Below are 22348 nucleotides of genomic sequence, written 5' to 3'. Positions count from 1 at the left end.
AAGAGTGGGGGATTTGGAGAAGGGAGATGGACAGAAAGAGAAGAGATTGGAGAGGGGCTGAGAATCCCTGATTGACTCGAACCCCGATTTTAGACCTGTAGGCGTGGTTGCTAACATCTAAGGCGCAGCCACGAGTAACTATGACCTATGAGTTGTGGGTATGTTCAACACGTCTGCAAGGAGAATTGCATACCTTTAGGAGCAAAGACTTCGTGTACTTTCACAAATTATATTTAATTAATTGTAAAATTAAGATCATCTATCTGCCCTATTTTCTTATAAATTAATTATGTTCTTGATTTATTATTATTTATTTATTTATTTATTATGTAACTTATTCTTCAAAATAATATAAAAGATCTACAACGATATTGTATACAATTTTCATATTGAAAATCATGCAAAATCCTCTTAACGACAATTTGATTAATAAAAATTCATGTCTGATACGAATGACCTTCTCAAACGAGCTTCATCCAATTCGCTCGATCTTCCATGCCGCTGTTTTATTGCGGCCCTCAACGAGCTTAATGCACTTAATTAAATGCAGTTCCTGTTTACTCTATAGATTTCATTAATGCCAATTTAAAATCTTTCAATCGTGCTTCGTTTAATTTTATTACTTTCTCTTACTTCTCTTTCAATCAGCACCACTTAGAAGTTGCAAAAAATAACGGGTAACAAATTGGCGTCTTGAAACTTTAATCATCACCTTACACACCTTAAAATTCAAGTTTTTAAATTTGGCGCTATAATACTATCCTAGGGGGCGTCCAGATAAATCGTTAGAAAGAGGGAATTTTCAAATGACTGAAAATCAAGTCCGAATTCTAACTCCAATTATACTACAATTTTAAACAACTTCTCTACTCTATTTCTTCGCTATAAACTCAGTACTATTTCGACTAATTTTCACTACTAGTGTCTTACTTTTCTTACTCCCATTTTCCTCAGGAAAATCGCTTCTGTTCACATATTACTCTAAAAATTCATCTCTCTGCCAAGTCTCAAGCTTATACCGGGTACTACATCACATTCTACTGTCTCTTTCCTTGAAATCCACCATCCATCAGCGATCTCCGACACAGAGACGTCAGCTGACAAGTTGAGCCATCCTCCGTCAACAGGTTCCCCACAAAAGTGTCCTCCGACGATGTCGAAGAACAGATCGCGCTCGCGAGAGAGGAACGAGAGGAGAGCGCGTTGGTTTCCGCGGTGGTGTGTTGGTTAGCCACCGGTGTAGGTGTACAGTCGCCGTGGATCGTAGGTGTACAGCTTCGCGGTTTGGCGCGGCGGCGTGCTGTTCTTGGCACAGTTTCTGACCATCTCCTATTGCGAGCGGACCACGCTGGACCTAAGCGTAATTTCGTTACGCCTCGCGGGACCGAAGCGTTCCTCACCTCTTCTCGGCATCTCTCGTCCGTCGCCACTGCTTTTCGCCGGCACAAGCCTTCTGTACGTCCCGAGGGAACGCTCGTTTTCGACGGTCTCGAGGATCGCTGAAAAGTGAGTAGAGCGCGAAAAATGAAACCGAAGGCCCAGTGAGAGGGAAAATCGCGACGCTTAGAAGAACAGTTTTACGAGAACGAAAGTCGAATCGAGTGGAGAACAAGTGAAGGTGAAATGTTCGATGGCTGTCTGCGGTGAACAGTGAATGATAAAAGTGACGATTCTCTGGATACTATTCCTGTAGTTTAACAATTGCAAATGGATTTTCTCTCGTTTTCTTTTGGAATTCCTTTTCTCTTCTTATTAGTTTCTGTATGCCTTTATAAAAAGGTACAATGTGGTCCTTTTTTCATTTCTTCGGGATTGATTTTTTGGATTTCATTCAAAGAAATTTTCATTCAGTTTTGATGAAGGTTCTTCTTAAATTCATTTTCGCGCTGTTGATCGCTGATTCACGATCGATGGAACTGCGTAGAACGAGTTCTTCGCGCGACCGTAGTCGTCGCAAAAACTGCAGTGAACTGAAGTGTAAATTATGGTTCAATTATTTTTCAGTTAGTTTTCGATTATCTCTAATAAAAACTAAAAATCCTCAGTTACTGACACCATCGAGCAGCTTCAGTCTCTTGAAGAACTAATTTACTCAAAGTGAAAAAGTTAATAAATTTTTTCCTGTGTTTCATCTTAAGGAATTTAATTATACACTGTCATTCTAACTGAACAATCTTCTAAAAATAAAAAATGAAAAAAGAGTGTGTGAGTCAGTATCTTTGAAGAAGGTAACAGATGTAACTCGATCCAAAGCGCAAAACCGCGAGGATTAATCGATACGAGAAAAACAGTTCAAAAGAGTAGTGCGAAAAATGTGACCACCACTGTTCATATCTTATGTAAAATATTCCGACAGCTCCGACGTTTGACGCCTCTGCAAAATTGCGTTTTGTTTTCTTTCTGTTCACTGTGAAATCATCCTCGTAAAAAGCTGAAGTAAAAATGAATTCGGCGTAGGCGATACTCTCCATTAACTCGGGGATTGCTGCTAATCGTTGGGAATTGTATAATGGTTGTTACCAGCGATTTCCCCAATTTCCTCATACATTTGTGTAATAATATCGCATTGTAATGGCACGCGAGGTCGCGCGATAAAAATTGTCACCGGTGTGTTTGTTTATCGTAAACGCTGCACGATATGCAAATATCGTTGGAAATTCCTTACTGAAGTCTTGACAAACGCTTCTCACGATGATAAGGCGGTTCTGCAGCTCTGAATTTCTTTCTTATGTTACCAACAAATTGGTGTATGGACTAAGTAGGAAGGTATCTAACCATGTAAATTTCTAGAAATTTAAATATTAAAAATATTTAATATTCGAATTTTTAAATATTCGAATTTTTGAATATTCAAATTTTTAAATGTATAAATCTTCCAGTTTTCAAGTCGATCTCCTAAAAGATTATATCTTCCCATAATTTTGAAAGACCCTGTAGGCTCGTATCCACGAATGGTCCACGAGGAAGATCGTAGACAACGGATGCAGGAGGATGTTCACGGGGCGGCGCGAAAAGTAAAAGGAGGCCAGGCTTGTGTTCCCGAGCGACCCATGAAAATACGTGTGCACGAAGTGCGCAGCAAAGTGCCTCGACAGAACCGTGCGTCATGAACCGTGCAGACACCGTGGATCACGTGGATCTCGATCGAACACGGAATCAAGGATCCCTTTCAGTCCTCCTCGCTCCTCGGCTGCGAAGAACGATTGCGAAATCGATCGGTTGCGTGAACATCGGTTGCGACGTTGTTTTTCGCGACTGTTCGTTTTTCCTCTTTCTTCGATTGCACGCGGAAATCGATTACGAAAGAGAACGACACCGAATCGATATTCCGCGAGCGCCTGAGTCAGGGATCTTAAAGGATGCAGCGCGCGCGAAGGTCCCACGATGATCTGAATTGGAAATTCTTCGTGACGATTCTTGAAAATGTTTCTGTTGTCTTGATCGACCGAGGACTTTTGTGAAATTTCTGGAGCTTGCTTCATATTTCATCTGCACTTTTGTTTTCGTATTTTCTGTATTTTTGAATATTACATGTATTCTGTAATTTTTTAACATATTTAAAATTCCCATAAATGCTTTGAAATCAGTTCTCTGTTAATAAGGGGCTCGGCTAGCATATCGATCCTACAATATCCTTCACGAAAGGACAGCGCCCCGATCGAAGAAGAGGAAGCCCTGCTAAGTGGCCAGTCCGCCCCTTCGTTGCTTTCGATTAATGGGCGTATCTGGGTCGAGAAATAATTGTACAGCCCCTATAAACACACGTGTCAAGTGGTTTCCTATTTTTTCTCGAGGTTTAGGGCACGTGGCCCGCCTAAATTTAACGTGGAACGTGACGTTTTCCTCTCATTTGCTTCGAGTTGGATTAATTCTATTAATAATTACCTTTTGAGTTATACATAGGATTTCTTATAGGTTTTCCTACACTGCTTAGCCATCCTTATTATAAGTTTTATGCTGTGTTATTTCGATAAAAAATGGAAAGACAAAGATATCGGTCCATGGGGATCAGCAGAGAAGATCGCCATGAGAGATCGATGGACACGCGTGACCGTGACGGTCAGGGTGAGCACGAACAGTCGTCGAGGCCTGTCGTGCCCCATAAGGAAACGCATCTGGGCCCGTTGTTCCCGCGATTTCTCTCGTTCACCTCGCGCAAAAAGGAAGAGCCACTCGCTTGACATTGCCACCGCTTGCCCGTCGATCCTACTCGCTAGGATCCATGGATCAGTGATTCACGTTCGATAGACAACCGATATGGAACCTGATCCTTTACAGGATGTTACAGCTTTAAAGAAATAAACTTTGAGACTTTTAAAAGTATTCAAAATGAGACGAAGAAATTATTTTTCCTCGTTCCTTAAGAAGTTAATGTCACTACTTGTGATGGTACAATGTCACCATTTTGCTATGATACAGTTAATCTGAAAGATTATACTATACAATCTGTCCAAGTCTGACTTAATGTGTACTCAGAGTCATAAGAGAGTGAAGGCTGTTACACGAATTACGCGCTCACTAACGCGTTACGGAATAACATTAACGCGCTCGATTCTATAACCGGCGGTGATACATCGAATTAGGTCAGCTTAGGTGATTCGACCTCGATGGGGTCATGTCAAAGGGGACATTTTACAAAAATTATAGCGATTTGTGTATCTAATCGCGTCGAATGCGTCACTGTCTAATCACTTCGACTATGTATTCTTTTTCCTCGATTTGAAACTTCGTGATGCTTTTGTCGAATAGGAACACGATTCAAACTCTAAAGCTTTCAATTTCTTCACTTCTATCTACGGTGGATGAGAGCGAGGCTCGTGGTCGACCATGAAGCGAAGCTCACTTCCTCCGTTTATCCACGGGCCTTCTAAGGATCGGCGCTCCAGTCTCCAGTGACACAACATCCAATTGCGGAAGGCGAATTAACCGTGACTGGGTTTCGCTTCCAGCCTCGCTCCAGATCTCGCTTTAGCTGTGGCTCTCGATTAATTACGAACCGCTTAATTGCCGCTTAGAGTATCTTTGTATCAACGGGTCCGTTGTCCCGTGAAACACGAGCTGACCGAAGAAAAGAATGTATTACGAGGTCGTGCAACACTTGTCGAATTATATACTATGTTGCGTTGCCATTTTTAATGAACTTATTGAAGAGACTCGAGCAAGAAACGTGTCTTGCGGTTTTTATTATTTTTGTCGTCCTCCAAAGTGGCAGGAAAGTGCTGTACTGTGGTATAGGTTCCTCGATGCTGTGAAATTTTCTTCTGACTAGTAAAATGTACTCAAATTTTAGATTAAAAATTGTAGAATTTGATATAGATTTCTTCTTAGTTGAGCTCCTCAATTTTTTGTATTTGGATTAATACTTTTCTTCGATTTTCTGTTCTACTACCTAAGTCTGATAAGATTTGACAAACGAATTCTCTTCTTGACGAGTTCTCTTTTGCGTTAGAGACCGGATGTGGAGGAACAACAAACGCGGAAAGGAAGGTCAGCAACGGGGAGACAGCAGTCGCTGAAGAAGCTAAAATAGACGCTGGCCACCTATGCCAATGACCCATATTCCCTCTATTCTCAGCATGCCGCGAATTAAACTCGAGATCACGAACGTGGGATCGTGTCACTGTTCCTTCGTCACGATTTTTATTTCACTTCGTTTCTCTGAATACAAATGTAACTAGCTGGAGAAGACAGTATCAGATAGTAGTGATAAAATTTGAGAAGTTAGACCTCTTCTGGTAAATTCTTCTTCTTTTATTCTGCTTCCTTTAATCCTTCTATTTCTTGACCCGATCGATATACATATGTACTCCGTCCATCATGCTGTTTTGATTTGTATATTCGTGAGACATTATCACGTTCGAAATGAAAATGAGTAAGGTGAACGACGTGGCGTCAGTCTCGACGCAAGTGCTGCGAAAGATGTTAATCATTGCCATCACGCCATGTGCGCAAATATTGTCGCTACTAAAACACGCTTCAAGCTTCAAGGAAGTATTCTCCACCGAATCGAATTTCGTAACTACTTTGTAACTAGTTGTCTATGTCATTCATTCAATACTATTTCACTGGGAACGAGGTATCGAACAGCTTTAAAAATACGCGAGCAAGACTCGAGTTTCTAAATCTACTCGTGGTCTGAATTCTATTGGAGTCCCTGTTCGATGTTTCTCAGGAAGAGTTGATTCACGAAGTAATTAAGGGACAAGAGAACTGATCATGTAATCATCTTTTTTCGAATTTTTACGTCATTGCTATTCTTCGCAGGATGCAGCTGACATCATGTTGCGGCTGTTACTCCGTCAGGACGGGGACGATAATAATCGGAATCCTCGATATAGTAAGTACTAAGTATAGAGTAAATTCTTCTGCAAAAATGAAGACAGTATGATCTTGGTTAAACAGTGGAACATGTTTAACAATTTTCCATCATTTTTACTTAGATCCTCTCGATTATTTCGTTGGTTCTGATTTTCGTTCTGAACGTGGAATGGAAAACGATACTGCTCGACGTGGATCAGGATATTGTCAAGATCATTTATGCGATTAATCTCTGCATGACGATTCTTATTGCGGTCCTGCTGTTAGTAGGTGTCTATAAGGTAAGCTATTTTCCAGTTCTGTTCTGATTAAGTGATACAGATACTAAGTATTACATGATTTTGCATCCCAACTTAAGGAAGTACTCTCTTTGTAATAATTCTTATTTTTGTTTTTACAGAAAAACACGTTCATGATGCTACCATGGGTAATCCTAGGCTTGATTCTAGCAGTTGGATTGCTGGTCAGCATCGTGTACACTGCGATCATGTTTTTTATAAACCATGATGTAATAAGCGGTGTTGTCTGGCTCGTCACTGGTTTTATATCGCTTGGTAAGGTCATTTCATTCTGTCAATGCCTTTTATAGTTTTATTTAAATGCACAGTGACAAGATTACCATAATTTTCATTTCCTGAACCTACCCTATTTGGAGTCGAAATTGGGAGAAAAGTCCCTGAAAATGTCTAACTAAATTTTTTAATTCGATTACAGTGATCTACATCTACATGTGGTTGGTAGTGTACAGCCACTTCCAGCAACTGAGGTACGACAAGATGAACGGCAGAATTGGCCCCTATGGGAAACCATACAATTATCGACGCCCTTGAAGCCCGAAATTAATTGGAGGTCCCCATATGTCAAGAACAATCGAGAAGTCATTGTTTTACGAATGAGTTAGGCTGTTTCTTCGACGTGGATGATTAACAGCTGAGAAACTTTCTAATTAGTTTGAAAAGAAGTCACATCAGTTCATTTAACGCGACCGCACCAAAGCACCGAGCTCTCTGCTTCAGGCAGGACAGAGAATTTATCGAGAACCACGTAATCTTTATTCGCAAAGATATTGTTCTCTCGAACGATAATCTAGCTGCCATGGTGATTTTCCATTTTTGGAGTATTTATTTTTAATTTTTTTCGAATGGAAGAAGTGGTTATTTTTTAGGAGTCCCTAGACTATAGCAATAACACTTAAGTACTTTTTTATATTTAAAAACTTTGAAAATGTAAACGATACTTGTTTATATTTGTTTGCAAATATAAGATACTTAGTCTTCCACCTTTTTTATGAGTACAAGGACTTCCTTTTGACAGTGAGTCAGATTTTCACCATGAACCAGTAAAGCAGGGCATTTTCTAATTTTCTACATATATAAATACAAAGTAAGACATGATTATCATTCGAGGGAGCAAGAAATCGATATTATATTATTTTCCGCACGATCTTTCGCTGGTTTCCCAGTCCGCGGTATCGCAGAGGCGAGGCTGATTCCTGACGAAAATAGATTCCATTTTCAAGGATAACGAAAATGTTAAACGTATGCAAAAATATACGCGTTGCTTCACAGTCGAGAACCAGTCTCTCCTACGCAAGGTTAACGACTGACTTATTTATTTTCCTTCCCTACCCCACTTTCCTAACTTTTACTCACTCGTACTCGTTAATGTCTCTTTGTATCGCGCACGATCTATGATTCGTAACTGTTGTTACACAATGTGGAATAAATTATTCTTGTTTGTAATTCGTTTCTTCGTTTTTACATTTCCTTACAATTCCTTTAGAAATTAGTGATCACGAAACGAACACAAGTCACCTGTTTTTACTTTTTTTTTTCATTTCTCGGTTTTTTACATTTCTCGACGTTTTAAGAGATTTGAAATCATAAGGAAATACCTTGGGGTCAGAAGAACATGGAATATCTGAGATGAATGCGCCTCTAATATCTACTTAAATGCGTTTTCCACGTTCTGGCGGATGAATAAAGACAGAGATGCAGCGGCCAAGCCGGTGGCATGACTGTCACAGCCAAAGTCAGTTAATGTGGAGGACCTTCGAACCAGTCGGGGCTGCCTGGAAAATTTGTTTCTGAAAAAAAGAATAATAATTAATAATTTTATTTCAGTATAGCGTGTTGAACTTACTTACACGAAAGAACTGAAGCAGCCACTGGGATGAGACCAATTCAGGAGTAACTTTTCGTAGTGTCTGTCAGTGAACTCGAGGAAGCCTTCCATGCCACATAGAAGGACTTAAAGACCAGGAAAATGTATTTTCATGTGAAGTAAAGCAAGTTTAATGTAAAGTAAAATAAAGTAATTTTTAGGGAATTTTGTTAGACACTATTTTCCATTACCTTCTTCCATCATTAAGTCTGCTGTATTATAAGGAAATCCATATGCTTCAATGTCAATTAGATCTCGAAGAATCGCAGAACAGTAGAGAGATATCACATCAGAGGTTCGTGTCGATAAATTATTATCACACTTCATCTGGAAAAAAGCTACTTCAAAAAAACACTCAATATTTTTTCAAAAAATGAAATAAAATCGCATTACTAACCGCTTTAGCGACTTGGATAATTAATAATCTGTGAGTGAGAGGGTATCCTCTAGTGACATCGCGTCTCTGCAGTATGTCTAGACAAACTTCAGGAATTCGATAATTTAGGCTCAATTTATTGCGAATAATCTCAGCCAAGCATCGATCGCTTTCTTCTTCCTTGGGTGTGCCTTGCATTATCAATTCCCGAACATTTTGGTTTATTAACTCGTCAAGAGTGGGGCTTTCGGTATCTAGCGTGCCATTTTTCCAGGATATCGATTGCATCCATAAAGTAGGATCATTTAATGTCTCGTGCACTGAAAACGAATATTTATTAGAAAAAGAATAAAAAATAATCTTCAGTTATTATTTGATCTCTTATTTTCTTACGTAGCTGAATATCCTCGTTTTCTGGGGCAATGGTATCGAGTAGGTACCGTCGAATTCTATCACAAATCTTTAAAACCTTTAAAAGGGTTTCCCAGTACTCATCGTGGAGGTACCGAGCGTTTTTATGAAAAAGCATGGCAGCCACATTCGCTATTATAAAAAGAAGACAAAGTTAAGAGTTAGTACGTATCATAATACAAATTGACAAATGCTTTACTTAAGCTCTATAGTTAATAAAATATTAATTCTGTGTGAAACACTACCTGCATACGTTTCAGTCCAGAATTTTTAAGGTAACAATATACGTATACATATGTATGCTACAAACATAATGTGACTTTTTTATCAGTTACCTTCAACAATGGTAATGGAGAACGTTGCGTCTGCATTCATTTGTTGAGGCCTCTGATATACGTAATTGACCACTTTAGCAAGCGCTGTCAAGTTCTCTTCTGATAGACAGAGAAATTCCAAGAAAGAAAATATTTTCTTAAAGTCTAATTCAACTTAAATTGATTCTAAGTGAATAAATGCATAAAAAAATTAAAAAATTAAATATAAAAGAGTTCAGAACTTTGGAACCTTACCAAAATCCTGAGGAACGAATTTTCCATGGATGCAGGGTAAGGAACAGAAAAGGAAAACAATGATCTTAATGTTCGAAACCCTTCGAAGGACCTTCATTCTTCTCTCCATAGCTGGCTTGTGATCCTAATGAAGCTCCTTTTCAGCTTCTTGGTGATTTTATAGCGGTAGCCCCACCTTTGGAGGGTTTAGGGGGAATGCAACCAAGTCGGTGGCGAATCGGTTTTTCTCCCCTCACACATAACGGAAATGGCTACTATTTCTTCATGAGACTCGACGCGTGGAATCCTGGCCATTCGTCTTACTAGAGCAAATTTCTGGGATTAAAGTGACTCTCCCATTCACTTGAGAGTGTTTGATTAAGTTTGGAGAGAACAAAGGAGAGATTTGCCAAATAAAGAAGCAAATATCGAATGACTTGTGTTTCGTAAAATTATAAAATTTATTAAGAAATTAAATCTGAGTATTTAGTCCTCATTTATATGTATTTTTATTGGCTAAAAATTTACAATACATGACAATTTGTGAGATATAAATAGTATGAGCTCCCTTATTGAGATTTAGAAACAATGGGGGTGGAAAGGATCTATATACTCTCCAGAGATGCACCCATTTATTCCGTGACTCAACTTCACACATTTTCCTGTTCTCTTCCTGGTCTGTAATTAAAGTTCCTCTGTTTTACACTGCTAATTAAAATTTCATCAAGGAACTGAGTAAAACTTACGACTTGGTATTCTATTTGACAAAATTTATCGCCACCCTCGTTCGAATTATCTCTCATAGACTTCATCTAAAATGTAGAGACTAGCAGAATAAGAATTTTCACAAAAAACGTCTATGAGCTTTTGTGAATTATTTACTTACCATGGTAGGGAAATTGCGTGTCATGATCATGGGGCTTTGAACACTGTTCATTAATTCAGCTGTTTCTAGTGTAGTGGAAGCGAGCCCCGTAATGAAGAAGAGGGACGTACTTAAAATGACGAAGTGGACAAAGCTTGATGCCCTTTATATAAAATTATAAATAATACTAGTGAAAAGTTTTCTGAGTCTCATCAACATTATTTGCAAAAATGATAAAAACTGTTTATATTTAATTAAAGAAGAAATCTATGTCTCTTGATAACTATGCTTGCTTACATGTTAAATATCCTCACATGTATGACGTAGATGAAACGGAAGCGTCGAAGAACGAGGTTGTACTAATGCTCTTCTAGCTCCAGATCTTTTATATTAGAACTGAGAAGCCAACAAATTTCCCTTTGATTGCAGAAGCATGATCGTTCCTCGAAGAGGGTCGCAATTATATTTAAAATAGACAAATTGCAACACTCGAACACTCATTACTGATCAAATAATAGTGAGTAATAGAAAATAAGACGTTTTATAAAAATAGTTGTTCGTCGTTTTATTTGCTTGATAACATCGAATACAATATTACTTGTGACAACTGCGAACGATCTGTTCAATGTTTAACATTTAGTATGTCAAATGGATTGAGTATGTACCATGATATGATATTGCTACCATGAATCATTATTAATAAATAATAATATAAAATGAAGTACTTGTGATACATTCTGGCTAATATAAAACAGTGGTCCACGAATGTAATATTACTACTTTGCTACTATAAATATTTATACAGACTAATTAAGGCAAAACTAATTCATTGATTGTATGGAATTATACTTTCAACTTATTTACAATTTTTATTCGTCTTGTAATACCCTTCATTTCCTTTCCCTAAGTTATTTATAAGTTATTAGAATCTCAATAGATTAATTGGTTATAAAATTATGGTAATGTTTTGTATCTAATATTAAAATATAGATGGAAAATTATTACTGAAACTATATCAACTTATCACCAGCCTTTTGTGCAAACATATACACATGTATATGCATAGATTAGTATATGAATACATTATTAGTAATTATTTTACTAATTATTAGAATTTCATTATAATGACTATGCTCCATCATTTTCTTGTACCGCACTTATGTTTAGCTATGCTGCATGTAGATATACACTACTTGTATAATCATCAGTCTCAAGTTTGCAACTTATTATAAAAATAGAGATCCTTTAGCAGAGGATAACCAAATGAATAGCAGATTATTGTATTTCAACTATTTTGCTGACAAGAAACATATACTATAATTTACTATAAATTACTAAAGACACTATTTGTAATTTCAAGTGTTTAAATACTAATTTAAGTGAGGTTCAGCGATTCTATAATCTTGAACAAGCTATATTTAATTCTTAAACCTTGTTCAAGTCTTTAGGATCACCCTGTATAATTTAGATTCAATAGATTTCCTTATACATAAATCTTACACTAATTTCATACATATTCTAATATTTGCCCATCTTCTTAGCCTATACAATTCCAATGCAATATCTACCTACAACTGAAGCGTAACAGGATCCAACAGAGACTTCAACATATTTCATTTATAAAATCCTTACCCTATATACATTTAAAAATAAATATCTGTTCATACTTTCTGCATAGAACTACAATTTTCTCAAATTGTGCAACCTATGGAATAACTTAAGTCTTTAATCACAAATGATTATGTTGTTCCGGGTTGCTTTCAAACTCCATCTCCAGCTGAAGTCTGTAGTCCATAGCGGCAAAGACAATGATCAGGAGCATTGGTAGACGAAACCGTGACTGCCATCCAAGTTTGATCATAAACATCAGTGCACGATGAAACATACCGCCGTTCCCTAAGAAAATTCTTGATGCCACTGTCTTCATAATTACTGCAGTCATGTAAGAATGAACTTTTATATTTGCTACTGATGTTTCTTTTTTTCTTTAGAGATTCTTCTGACGTCTCGCCAGAAACTTATGTTTCTGTTGTACTACTTTCCAAAATTTCGTGGAACGAAAGTGTACTTTCTGTAGACTTGGTTAGACAAAATTTTACGGTTTTGAGGTTAAGTTTTGTGAAACCTTGATAATTCTTCACACTCGAAGCATTCAAAATGCAGCATTTTCTAAAGTATTTGCTACTTTGATAAATATTATGTCTGGTTTATTTATATTTTTGTGAAGAGAAACGTTTATGAAGGATTTCACAAATACGTATTCACTTTTTCAATAGTTAGATGCATTGCATCGAGAAAACACTTGCAGCCTACTGCAGCCATCTAACAATGACATCTACTAACTAAATTATTTGGAAAAATGAGAATGATATACAGAATTTGAAAAGAACAATTTGAAAATTCTATAGCTCTAAAGTTTTAGGCAACTTTTATTATCTTTTTTGTCACTGATAAATAGAGTATAGCAGAATCCCAGTTTTTAATGTTTGGTCTTTATTCTTTTCCTCAAAAAATTACAGCTAATTTAAATAAGCGCCAAATCTTCATCCCGCCCTCTAGGTTATAAAATGATGAACTAAAAAATGATATGGAATGTGTATAACAGTGTATGCATCAAGTACCCTACACACATAGAGATGAATGTCACAATTACGGTAGCTGGTGGGGTTAGACGGAATAGCAACACGCTTAATAAGTAAGTCGCGCAGTCTGTAGCAACGCATTAGTAGTCATGAATATCAGCTTCGAGGGGAAACGTATCCTGGTGACAGGTGCCGGACAAGGTACTTTACATTAATCATATTATCGTCATTTTCAGGCAATTCAAATTTTACTAACTCCAAAATCTCGAATATAAGGCTGGTACAGATACATCCAGTGATCTAGTCGAGTGGACACTAACTGAACTATTTTACCAAATTTTAGTGTCCATATACAGAAAGTTACTAAATTACTGACTACGCGATTAAATTACTAGACATTTCTGTTTTTCAGCCCTTAGACTGGAACGAATAGAGAAAATAACGTGTTCAAAACTTGCCGATCTTCGCTTCTGCGCATTCTGAGCCAAGCTAGAGTTGACAACACAAACTCGCTTATTGGTCGAGGATTTGAATCGGACCAATTAGAATCAGCTACTATATGTACTATTTAAGTGAACATAAATTGTGATAATGCTTATCTCAGGACGCAACCTTGATTAAAGATGACAAAAATTGAGAAAGTTAGCAAAATTGACATGACGTTATTTTAAGATTTGTAGCGTTTAGAGAAATAGTGTTCGTATGATTTGATTTTTTTATTTTTATCCTCTGTAGAATTTAATGTTTTTCTACAGACCTTGTAATGTCTCCCAGACGACTGCTTTGTGAATTGCATTGAATCAATTAGCACCTATTCATGATCAATTTGTCCACTGATAACGAGTTCTCTATAGAACATATAGAACTTATAATGGGTCTTTTATAGTTTTAAAAACTGACAATTTATAGATAACTAGCATATGTCAACATAAATTAAAAATTAACTCTAGTACTTATACTTAATTCGAACATCAACAAATTGCAGGCATTGGCAAGGACCTGGCACTTCGCCTCTCCAAGTACAAAGGTCAAGTGATAGCATTATCCAAGACGCAAGAGAACCTAGATAAATTGTGCGCAGAGGATCCTACCATTCAAACTGTCTGCGTCGACATTAGGGATTGGGAGGCCACCAAGAAGGCTGTTCAAAGCGTCCTGCCTATCGATCTTTTGGTGAACAATGCTGCCATCGCGATTCTGAGGCCCTTCTTCTATGCCACCGAGCAGGATTTCGACACCTCTTTCAATATAAACGTGAAAGCAATGATGAATATCTCTCAGGTAGTCGCGAAAGACATGATCGATAGAAAGGTCGCAGGTAGCATCGTCAATGTGTCCTCCCAAGCAAGCATGGCTGCTTTAAAGGATCACACGGTCTACTGCTCTTCCAAAGCTGCAGTAGATATGTTGACCAAGTAAGGATCTAATGCGAAATCTAACTTAATTTTTAATTGGTGTGGTATTAGTGCCACTTATCCCAGCAAAATCTTGGACCGAAAACATGACGATATTTAAACTGCTGTAGCTTCGCGGAAAAAAATCGCAGGGAGGTGAGCCTGGTCTCATTCTAACGGACAAAGCCTCGATCTTCACACCCCTGAATTGAATTAGTCCGAAAAGAATTCTCCACTCCACGACAAGCTGAGAAAGAGACGGTTGTTTTCCCTTGAATGTTCTTCAACTTCAGACGACTCTCAGGGAACTGATGAATTTTTTTCGAGACAACTTTTGTAGGGATATTGAAGCTGGAACCCTCCCCTTTCGAATGAGACCTTAGCGAGTACTCTGCGATTTTTTTTCGCCGAGTTATCGCGCTCTAAGTAAAAAGTGAGTTTCCAGGCTTGGAATCATGCCCCGATCCAGGGTCCAAAAAAGTGGCCAATCTTTGAGCTTCTGTAACTTTGTCAAAAAAAATTGCAGGGAAGTGAGCCTGGTCTCATTTTAAAGGGTAAAGCCTCTACTTTATGGCTCCTGCATTGAATTTTTGTAGAAAAATTTTTGTACTCATAGATCGACTTCTTTTTGGCCCAAAAGTAAGTGCAATAAAGTATATTTCAAAAATCGTAACTAATATTTGTTACCTGTTTTATCCAGTCCGCGTTGATGAGTAACGATCCTTCATTTCTTTTTGAAGAGTCTCGAAGTTCGGTGGATCGAAGCTAATAAATATCACTTTCATAGGATGATGGCTCTCGAGCTTGGACCACACAATATTAGAGTGAACACGGTGAACCCCACAGTAATTATGACAGAAATGGGAAGACTAGGCTGGAGTGACCCAGAAAAAGCCCAAACGATGCTGAGTAAAATACCGATGGGTCGATTTGGTGGTATGCTTTCGTTTCACTTTACAAGTAACGTGTCCCTCTGTGTTCACTTCAAAAATATGTCTATGATTATAAAGTAGTCAAACTACTAGACGTATAAAGTGAGCCGTGGGTTTATAACGAGAAAGTACTGTATTACAAATCCGTCAAGTAATCATTTTGCTGTCATGTCCACCTCTGTTACGAATATTGACTCTTATATCATTATATTTACAGAAGTACACGAGGTGGTGGACGCTATTGTGTTCCTGTTAAGTGATCGCAGCTCCATGATCAATGGCATCATGTTACCCGTAGACGGTGGATTCTTGGCCTGCTAAGTTGAATCTCGTTTGCAATGGACTGGCAATAATATTTCTACAATATATTCCAGACGTATTAAATAAACACAATTTTTGCCAAACAATTCAATATTAAATATTTCCGAAACGATACGAGGGAAAATTAAAAACTAAAGACAATTTAAGAACTCAGAACAATAAGAGTCTGTGTCAAATTTCTTGGCGTTTTGCCTTTACTTTTCAATTTTCCCTCACACCTGTACGATTCCATAGAAAAATAGAAGGAAAATGGAAGTTTGAGGGCCGGGATGAATGCAGAGAAGGATCGACGTAGTTACTCGTTTATCTCGTTTAATTTAAAAAATGCTTCGTTTCCTCTTTTTATTATTCAACTAGAATTCGGCGAGCAAACAACAGGAGGAACCGCGAAACGACCGCGCGCGTCGAAGAAGAAACTCGCATTTTCGAAAATATTTTAGCGGGTCGTCTCGTTTCGCGGTTCAGCCCGGCCGACGCCGCCGTTTCTGATCTAAAACAAACGTTCGTTTCCGGCTCCTAATCGGCATTATTTAACCCCTACGGTAAACATAAAGAATGGCGGAGAAAAACGCGAAATTAGACCTGTTTGCACCAACAATTTCTTCTCTGCGTTTTTACTTAAAATCAGACGCTGCGAGTTATTTGATTCACGACTGCAAGAATTAATCCTTTATGCCAGCGGCTTTTAATAATTATTGGAGATCCTCAGCAATAAGATAGCAGCCAGAGTTGGTGTATGATGGTGTTAAACCTAATTATGAACCCACAATGAGTTGTAACTCTAAGCTCCCAATTTAAGTCCAAAGACAACAGCAAAATTGCCTTTGGTACCTTTCGAGAAACCCCTTCTACAGAGTTCTTCGTTTCAAAAACGATGCTTAAATAAAAAATTATTTAAAAAGTGCTCCACTCTAAATTAAAACGCCATAAGTCAGTTTAATTCTTATCAAAAGATAGAGTCACTCAGAATTCAAATGCAGATTCCCAAGAATTGAGCTACAGAAAAAATAGAAAGACTTTAAAAATTTGAAAAACTGAATTTAATTATGTTAAGGAAATAGTATTAGAGTCTCTGAGTGACTCCACCTCAGTATCTTAAAAAATATTATTAAATCATTATAGCTGCTCTCTCGAAAGACATTTTGTTCAAGCTTGTCGCATAAAGGATTAATTTCGAGCAAAATACAAAAACAAGAAAGAAAAAGAGTGACAAAAATTGGCATTCACGCGCAATTCGGTGTCGACGAGCACTCACCGAAACTTAAGAAGAAGCAAACGGACAACGATGCTCGTAATTTTACAATTGCACTTCAGTTAGGAGTTTAACGAACTCACATCAAGAATTTCAAGACAATGCAAGCTTAATTTTATCCGATCGACCCGCTGGGACCATCGGTCCTTCGTCCTTGGACATGGCGAGGGACGAAGGATGTCAACATGATTCTCAACAACAACGAAAGGTTCCCTTTTTTCGATCATAAGGGTTTTTCACAGATTTCAGGGACCATCAGGTGTGCTTCTAGGGTCAATGTCCTGAGTAATTTTGTGCTATACACATTTTTCCATTTGGAAGTTTGGAAATAGCGATATTTTTAGTTAAATATTTCCTTGGCAAAAGTAATATATTCTTTCTTTTCTACCCAATTTTTCAGAATTTCTTTAATTTGTCAAATATTACTTAGTCTACTACTTTTCGTCATGAATAAAAATCACTCGGATCAGTGACCCTGCTATCACATTTCAAGGTCACCAAAGTCACCAAGTACACCCCATAGCTAGCATTCTCTCTTACCCCAAGTTCCGCGAAAAAAAAAAAACAGATTCCCAGCGGATCGACGCTCTGGCCGCGAACAATAGATTAAATATCAGCAATTTATACTTGATTTCCTTTCTCAGAATCGCCGCTAATATCGCGTCACCTCGACAAAGGTCACCGCAGATCGATCAGCGCGGGGCTGCTTCCTCAGTGCGCTCTTGCCATCCTCGCAGGTGTTTTCAAAAGAAAAGGAAAGAGAAGAAGAGAAAGGAAAAGAAGAAAGCAGGATAACCGTGAGAAACTGGACTCGACGGTAAAACAAAATGGAAGTCCTTTGGGAATAAGATGCCGGCTCGTCCATTCACGACTCTCCTCGAAATGGTTTAACTCGAGCGATTCTATCCTTAGGCTACCTAGGGACGCTAGTCGATCGTTAGCCGCTCGTGCTTTTCATCAACCTACAAAGAAAGAAAACGTGAATGCAAGGGGAAGAAGATTCCTCGGGACGTCTCAGAGATGGCAAGAGGTGGCTGTGCGATGAGAAATAAAAAAAAAAGAAGAAAAAACGAGAACGATGTCGTACTGGAGTGCAAACAGAAGCCACGAATGTTATATCTCCCTCCGCGGTTTCTTCCTGATGATGCACGCGCGTGATTCAATTTTTGGCGTCCATAAGGTAGAAGACCCAATTACTGTCACTGTAAGATAGCTTAATTAAAATAACAAATAGACCATGCGAAATTTTACAAAAAAGATTAGCACTCTTAAAACGTGACTCTGTTCGACAAGAGCAATCAGCTCAAGTTCAGGGAAGGTAAGAATTGCCTGCCCTGTACGTGATACATGTTCTCAATGGGCCTAAAGAGATGAATATATAACGAGAACTTACAGCAATTGGGTGTTTTACCCTACGCGCATTTCCTCTCTTGCCCCCCCTCAATCTTCTGTCTCAATCTTTTCCTAGTTGTTGCAGAAGCCAGAAAAATGAACGCATTAATATATCTATCCATGGCGCAAAAAAATGATGGCGAAATGAAAGAGAAGGCAAGCCCGCAGCAGCTCGACTCGCGACGCCCTAAAAAACGCTTCCAGTTGTTTTCTCTCTCTCTCTCTTTCTCTCGTTTTCGCACGTATTATAGTACACAAAGAAGACAATTCATAGAGTACTCTTTGTCGATTCTTCCTTCTCTCGCATACTCTTTTTTGTGTCTCTCCTTTCGTCTCTTTAGATAATTCTCATTCTCACGCACACTACGCACTCTCTTTCTCTCCTTATTTCTCTCTCTCTCTCTCCCTTTCTCTCGCGAAGAGGACACGCATGCCCCTTCGTCACGATCGCACCGCGTTTTCACTCGCTTCTCTCATTTATTATATAGTATTTTGTTGTTGTTGTTTTCCTTAATGTATCATATAGTAATTGTATATACATATACAAACGGTTCGTCTCGATACAATTACGATTAGTATAGATAAAATACAATTAATCACGAATCATTATATACCTCGATGCCGGGGATCGTCGTGACGCCTCGTGGATGGTCTTCGTAGACGATTACCTCGCTACTTCGACCAAAGACCAATTTCTTTTCGTTTCAATTTTCTCTGTCTCTTTCGCGAGTCTTCTTCGTCTCGAGAAATCTCGCGGTGGAAAATGCTCCTTGGTAAGAAAATGAAGAAGCTCCTCTAGGCCGAGCGAAATCAAGCACGCAAGATCTTTCTCTTCGCGTCCTCGCAATCGGAACTTTCTTCGACTGTGCACAGTTCGCGACAACGAGCCTTCCTATTCGAGCAATTAAATTTCCCGCGGAAGAGGCGGCCATTTTGGAGAATAGGATCGCCTTCTACGCGGGAAATTTGAACGATTTGCGCGGTCATTTTGAAAAATACAATCTTCAATTTATGAGTCATGAAAATATCCTAAACGCAGTACTATTTAAAGGATTTGTAAATTAAAAAACAGATCGTTTTAGAATTGTTAATAGTGGGAAGACAAGTATGACACAAACTGTGCATAAAAAAAAAAAAAAGAAAAAAAGGAATAATAGAAAAACTAAAGCACAGAGGATTATAGCGCATCCTCCCTCTCTTTATAGCGGCATCGATCACCTCGAGAATGATTTTTTCTCTCTCCTGAGTAATATTGACGATTTGCGAATAGGGGAAACGACGGATCGAGACAAGAACAGTCTCCATATTTCTCTATCTTTCAGTCGTGACAGAAAAACGCAAAGACTTTCGCTCGCGCTGGCAGTGATTGTTTCCTCAAATCTGAAGACGCGAAAATATTTCTTGGTTCCCACAGTCCACAAATTTCTGATTACCCTAATCGATCAATGATACGTTAAAGACCGATCTCCATAAATGTAATTTCTCATTGAAAATCTTTCAGGTTTCAAAAAATTCAGAAAATTATTCCTAGCTACTTTAAACACTTCGAAATTTGTGATAAAACATCGATATTCTCCATAGTGATATCGTTTGAATTTGAGGTAATAGAATGAAACCGAACTTCCAGCTAGACTACCATTGCCCTTCGAAAATAATACTGACCACTGTGGAATCAAGAAATCTTTTCACGTAAAAACGATACTTTATAATTGGAAAAAGAGTAAAAAAGAGCTTGACAAAAAGAAAAAAAAATGTAAAAAAATGTCCTCCGCGCCCGGGCAGCATTGGTTTCATCGAAAAAAACCCAGTCTTTAATCCTCTAATATTGAAATTTTTGCCACTTCCGGTCGAGCAAAAAAGAAAAAAGAAAAATCAATAGAACTAGTCGGAAGTAATAAAAACTTGGATTAAGGAAAAGTTTGTTTGTAAAGTATATAAAGAAATATAAATCAGACTTAAGAGAAATGAGAGCGTACAAGGTGTTCCAAAATTTACGATACATATATCTTTCATTATCAATCTCGAAGCTTCACCTACTTAAAACGAATTGACAGCCCTCGAAACGCTCGAAATCCGTTAAACTCGACTCATCCCTAATTCCGTACGAGCACAGAGGACAGGAAACGGAGGTTCCCTTGGATCCGTCGTTTCCCTTCCCAATCGGCTAACGAGATATCCGTTCTGTCCCCGAGTGGATCGTTGCGATCAAAATTCGTCTCTATACAAGTTACAACATAGTAAATAGTGTAATTAGTGGTAGCAGCAGCGGTAGTAATGGTAATAGTAATAGTTGGTAGTAGTTAATTAGTTAATAGTTAATGGTAATAGTAATAATAGTAGCGGTAGTAGTACCCTATGAAAAAAAAAATACATAGAAAAACACGTGTCGGTATAATATATATTTATATATAACCTTTTTTATCACGTTTTTTTGTTTTTCGCCTCTTTTTCTGTCCCTTTCGTATGCAACGCGTCGACGATATATTTTTTGTTTTTTTTCCTCTCTCTTTTTATACAAGATAAATCGATCCGAGTGAAGGAGAAGGGGGAGGAGGAGTGGCGTAAGAGGAAGTGAGGGTTGAGGGCGTCGAGTACTTGGCGGAAGCGGGAAAATGGAGGAGATGTTAACTTCTTTGACTTCGATAATGTTTTATGGATTCGATCTAGGTCGATCGTTCTCGAGGCTCTTTTTCTGCCTTTTTTTTAATGGATGCGTCTCCCGTGTAAAATTCTCCTTCTTTGCACTTCGCTATCTCTTGGACTCTTTTCCCTCTCCTGTTTCTCATTATAAGTACGTTCAACGGAATTCGAGGAATCAAGGCAATAGTTACGCTGAGGACGCATTCGATTTCCGGTGAGTTTGTGCTAGTAATTAAGTGATCCAAGTTAAAACTCTAAAAAGAATTAAATCCATCATTTATTTGATATTGCCTCGATTTACGATACAAAATAAATGAAATTTCTTCAGATTTTTTACTTGAACCACTTTCATAATTAGTAGCAGCTGTTCGTTTAAATAGCCCTCTGTACAAGGTATTACAATTTGTGGAAAAAAATAGTATTCTCTAGAGAAAATTTCGGAGATTGGACATCGAGTAAGCTGATTGGCTACCTAAATAGATTAATAGGTAGCCTGATTTTTATTCATAGAACACATTCTGAAGATAGCGGAAAACTGCTCCAGTGAAACGAAAACTTAAATATCTTCTTACAATGAACGTAAATCGTTAAGAGATCGAAGACCACGATTCTGTGTCGCCAAAGCTCTTATAAAAAAAAGGGAACAATAAAAAGTAGAATTTTGTATATTGCAAAGGACAGGTAATCCAGAACAATTCTCGACGTAATATAAAAACGTACACTACTGGTAAATAAATGCATCGCAAGAACTGATGTCACATGATCCCGTCGATTCTTGCAAAAAACAAGATTAACAATTGCTTGTAACTTAAAAACTGTCGAATCGTTTCTTCGTTCCGAGAATCATCCCAATTGCGCCACAAACTATCACCCCCCGTACCAATCACGCCACCGAACTCATCTAATTCCACAATTCGCCAAGGTATAATAATCGCCTCAATATCTCTATGAAAAATTCAAACACTTTCAAAAAAAGGAAAAAAAAAAAAAGGAAACATGACGGTGATCGATAAAATAAATCACGATTAAAAAAATAAACATACGTCGGCTCCTCTCGCAGAAATCCAAGAGCGATGTCTTACTCCCTTCCTCTACCCACGCCACCCTTAGGACGAGATTTCGCACACATACACGTAAGACGAGACACAAGCACA

At 38.1% G+C, this 22348-nt stretch overlaps 4 protein-coding genes and 1 long non-coding RNA gene across 8 annotated transcripts in view; 3 read left to right on the top strand and 2 right to left on the bottom strand.

The window, feature by feature from the left end:
• Nucleotides 1-1372: 1372 nt before the first annotated feature.
• Nucleotides 1373-8060, top strand: LOC143187042 (uncharacterized). 2 transcript variants are annotated; one of them, XM_076390980.1, is made up of 5 exons: nucleotides 1373-1506; nucleotides 6265-6337; nucleotides 6441-6599; nucleotides 6719-6872; nucleotides 7033-8060. In XM_076390980.1, the coding sequence occupies exons 2-5, from the start codon at nucleotides 6266-6268 to the stop codon at nucleotides 7146-7148; spliced, it is 501 nt and encodes a 166-aa protein (XP_076247095.1). In that variant the 5' UTR covers nucleotides 1373-1506; nucleotide 6265; the 3' UTR covers nucleotides 7149-8060. The 2 variants fall into 2 exon arrangements, with proteins under 2 accessions (XP_076247095.1, XP_076247105.1); XM_076390990.1 differs by lacking the exon at nucleotides 1373-1506 and adding an exon at nucleotides 6062-6190.
• On the top strand, nucleotides 2383-3538 carry LOC143187054 (uncharacterized). Its single transcript, XR_013003138.1, has 2 exons — nucleotides 2383-2766; nucleotides 2929-3538. It is a non-coding gene; the product is annotated as an uncharacterized LOC143187054 (long non-coding RNA).
• A 104-nt stretch (nucleotides 8061-8164) lies between the features above and the next one.
• On the bottom strand, nucleotides 8165-9934 carry LOC143187033 (UPF0764 protein C16orf89 homolog). Its single transcript, XM_076390970.1, has 7 exons — nucleotides 9838-9934; nucleotides 9604-9702; nucleotides 9251-9400; nucleotides 8879-9177; nucleotides 8673-8808; nucleotides 8465-8567; nucleotides 8165-8404 (listed from the first exon to the last, which is right to left on the bottom strand). The coding sequence occupies exons 1-7, from the start codon at nucleotides 9932-9934 to the stop codon at nucleotides 8263-8265; spliced, it is 1026 nt and encodes a 341-aa protein (XP_076247085.1). The 3' UTR covers nucleotides 8165-8262.
• A 340-nt stretch (nucleotides 9935-10274) lies between these two features.
• Nucleotides 10275-22348, bottom strand: part of LOC143187186 (casein kinase I-like) — a 31091-nt gene continuing 19017 nt past the window's right edge. The window contains exons 9-11 of one of the 3 annotated variants that reach the window (XM_076391259.1): nucleotides 10703-10844; nucleotides 10563-10628; nucleotides 10275-10494 (exon numbers count right to left, since the gene is read on the bottom strand). In XM_076391259.1, coding sequence (XP_076247374.1) covers nucleotides 10396-10494; nucleotides 10563-10628; nucleotides 10703-10844 — 307 coding nt within the window. In that variant the 3' untranslated portion in view covers nucleotides 10275-10395. Of the gene's footprint in view, nucleotides 10495-10562; nucleotides 10629-10702; nucleotides 10845-17961; nucleotides 18125-22348 lie in introns of those variants that run through there. The other 2 variants (XM_076391254.1, XM_076391266.1) reach the window with 2 other exon arrangements.
• On the top strand, nucleotides 13328-15996 carry LOC143187206 (L-xylulose reductase). The gene is made up of 4 exons (XM_076391289.1): nucleotides 13328-13464; nucleotides 14249-14678; nucleotides 15445-15593; nucleotides 15807-15996. The coding sequence occupies exons 1-4, from the start codon at nucleotides 13413-13415 to the stop codon at nucleotides 15908-15910; spliced, it is 735 nt and encodes a 244-aa protein (XP_076247404.1). The 5' UTR covers nucleotides 13328-13412; the 3' UTR covers nucleotides 15911-15996.

This window comes from Calliopsis andreniformis, chromosome 2 (assembly GCF_051401765.1).
Source record: "Calliopsis andreniformis isolate RMS-2024a chromosome 2, iyCalAndr_principal, whole genome shotgun sequence".
Taxonomy (NCBI): Eukaryota; Metazoa; Arthropoda; class Insecta; order Hymenoptera; family Andrenidae; genus Calliopsis; species Calliopsis andreniformis.
This window is presented reverse-complemented; position numbering and strand designations above follow the sequence as displayed.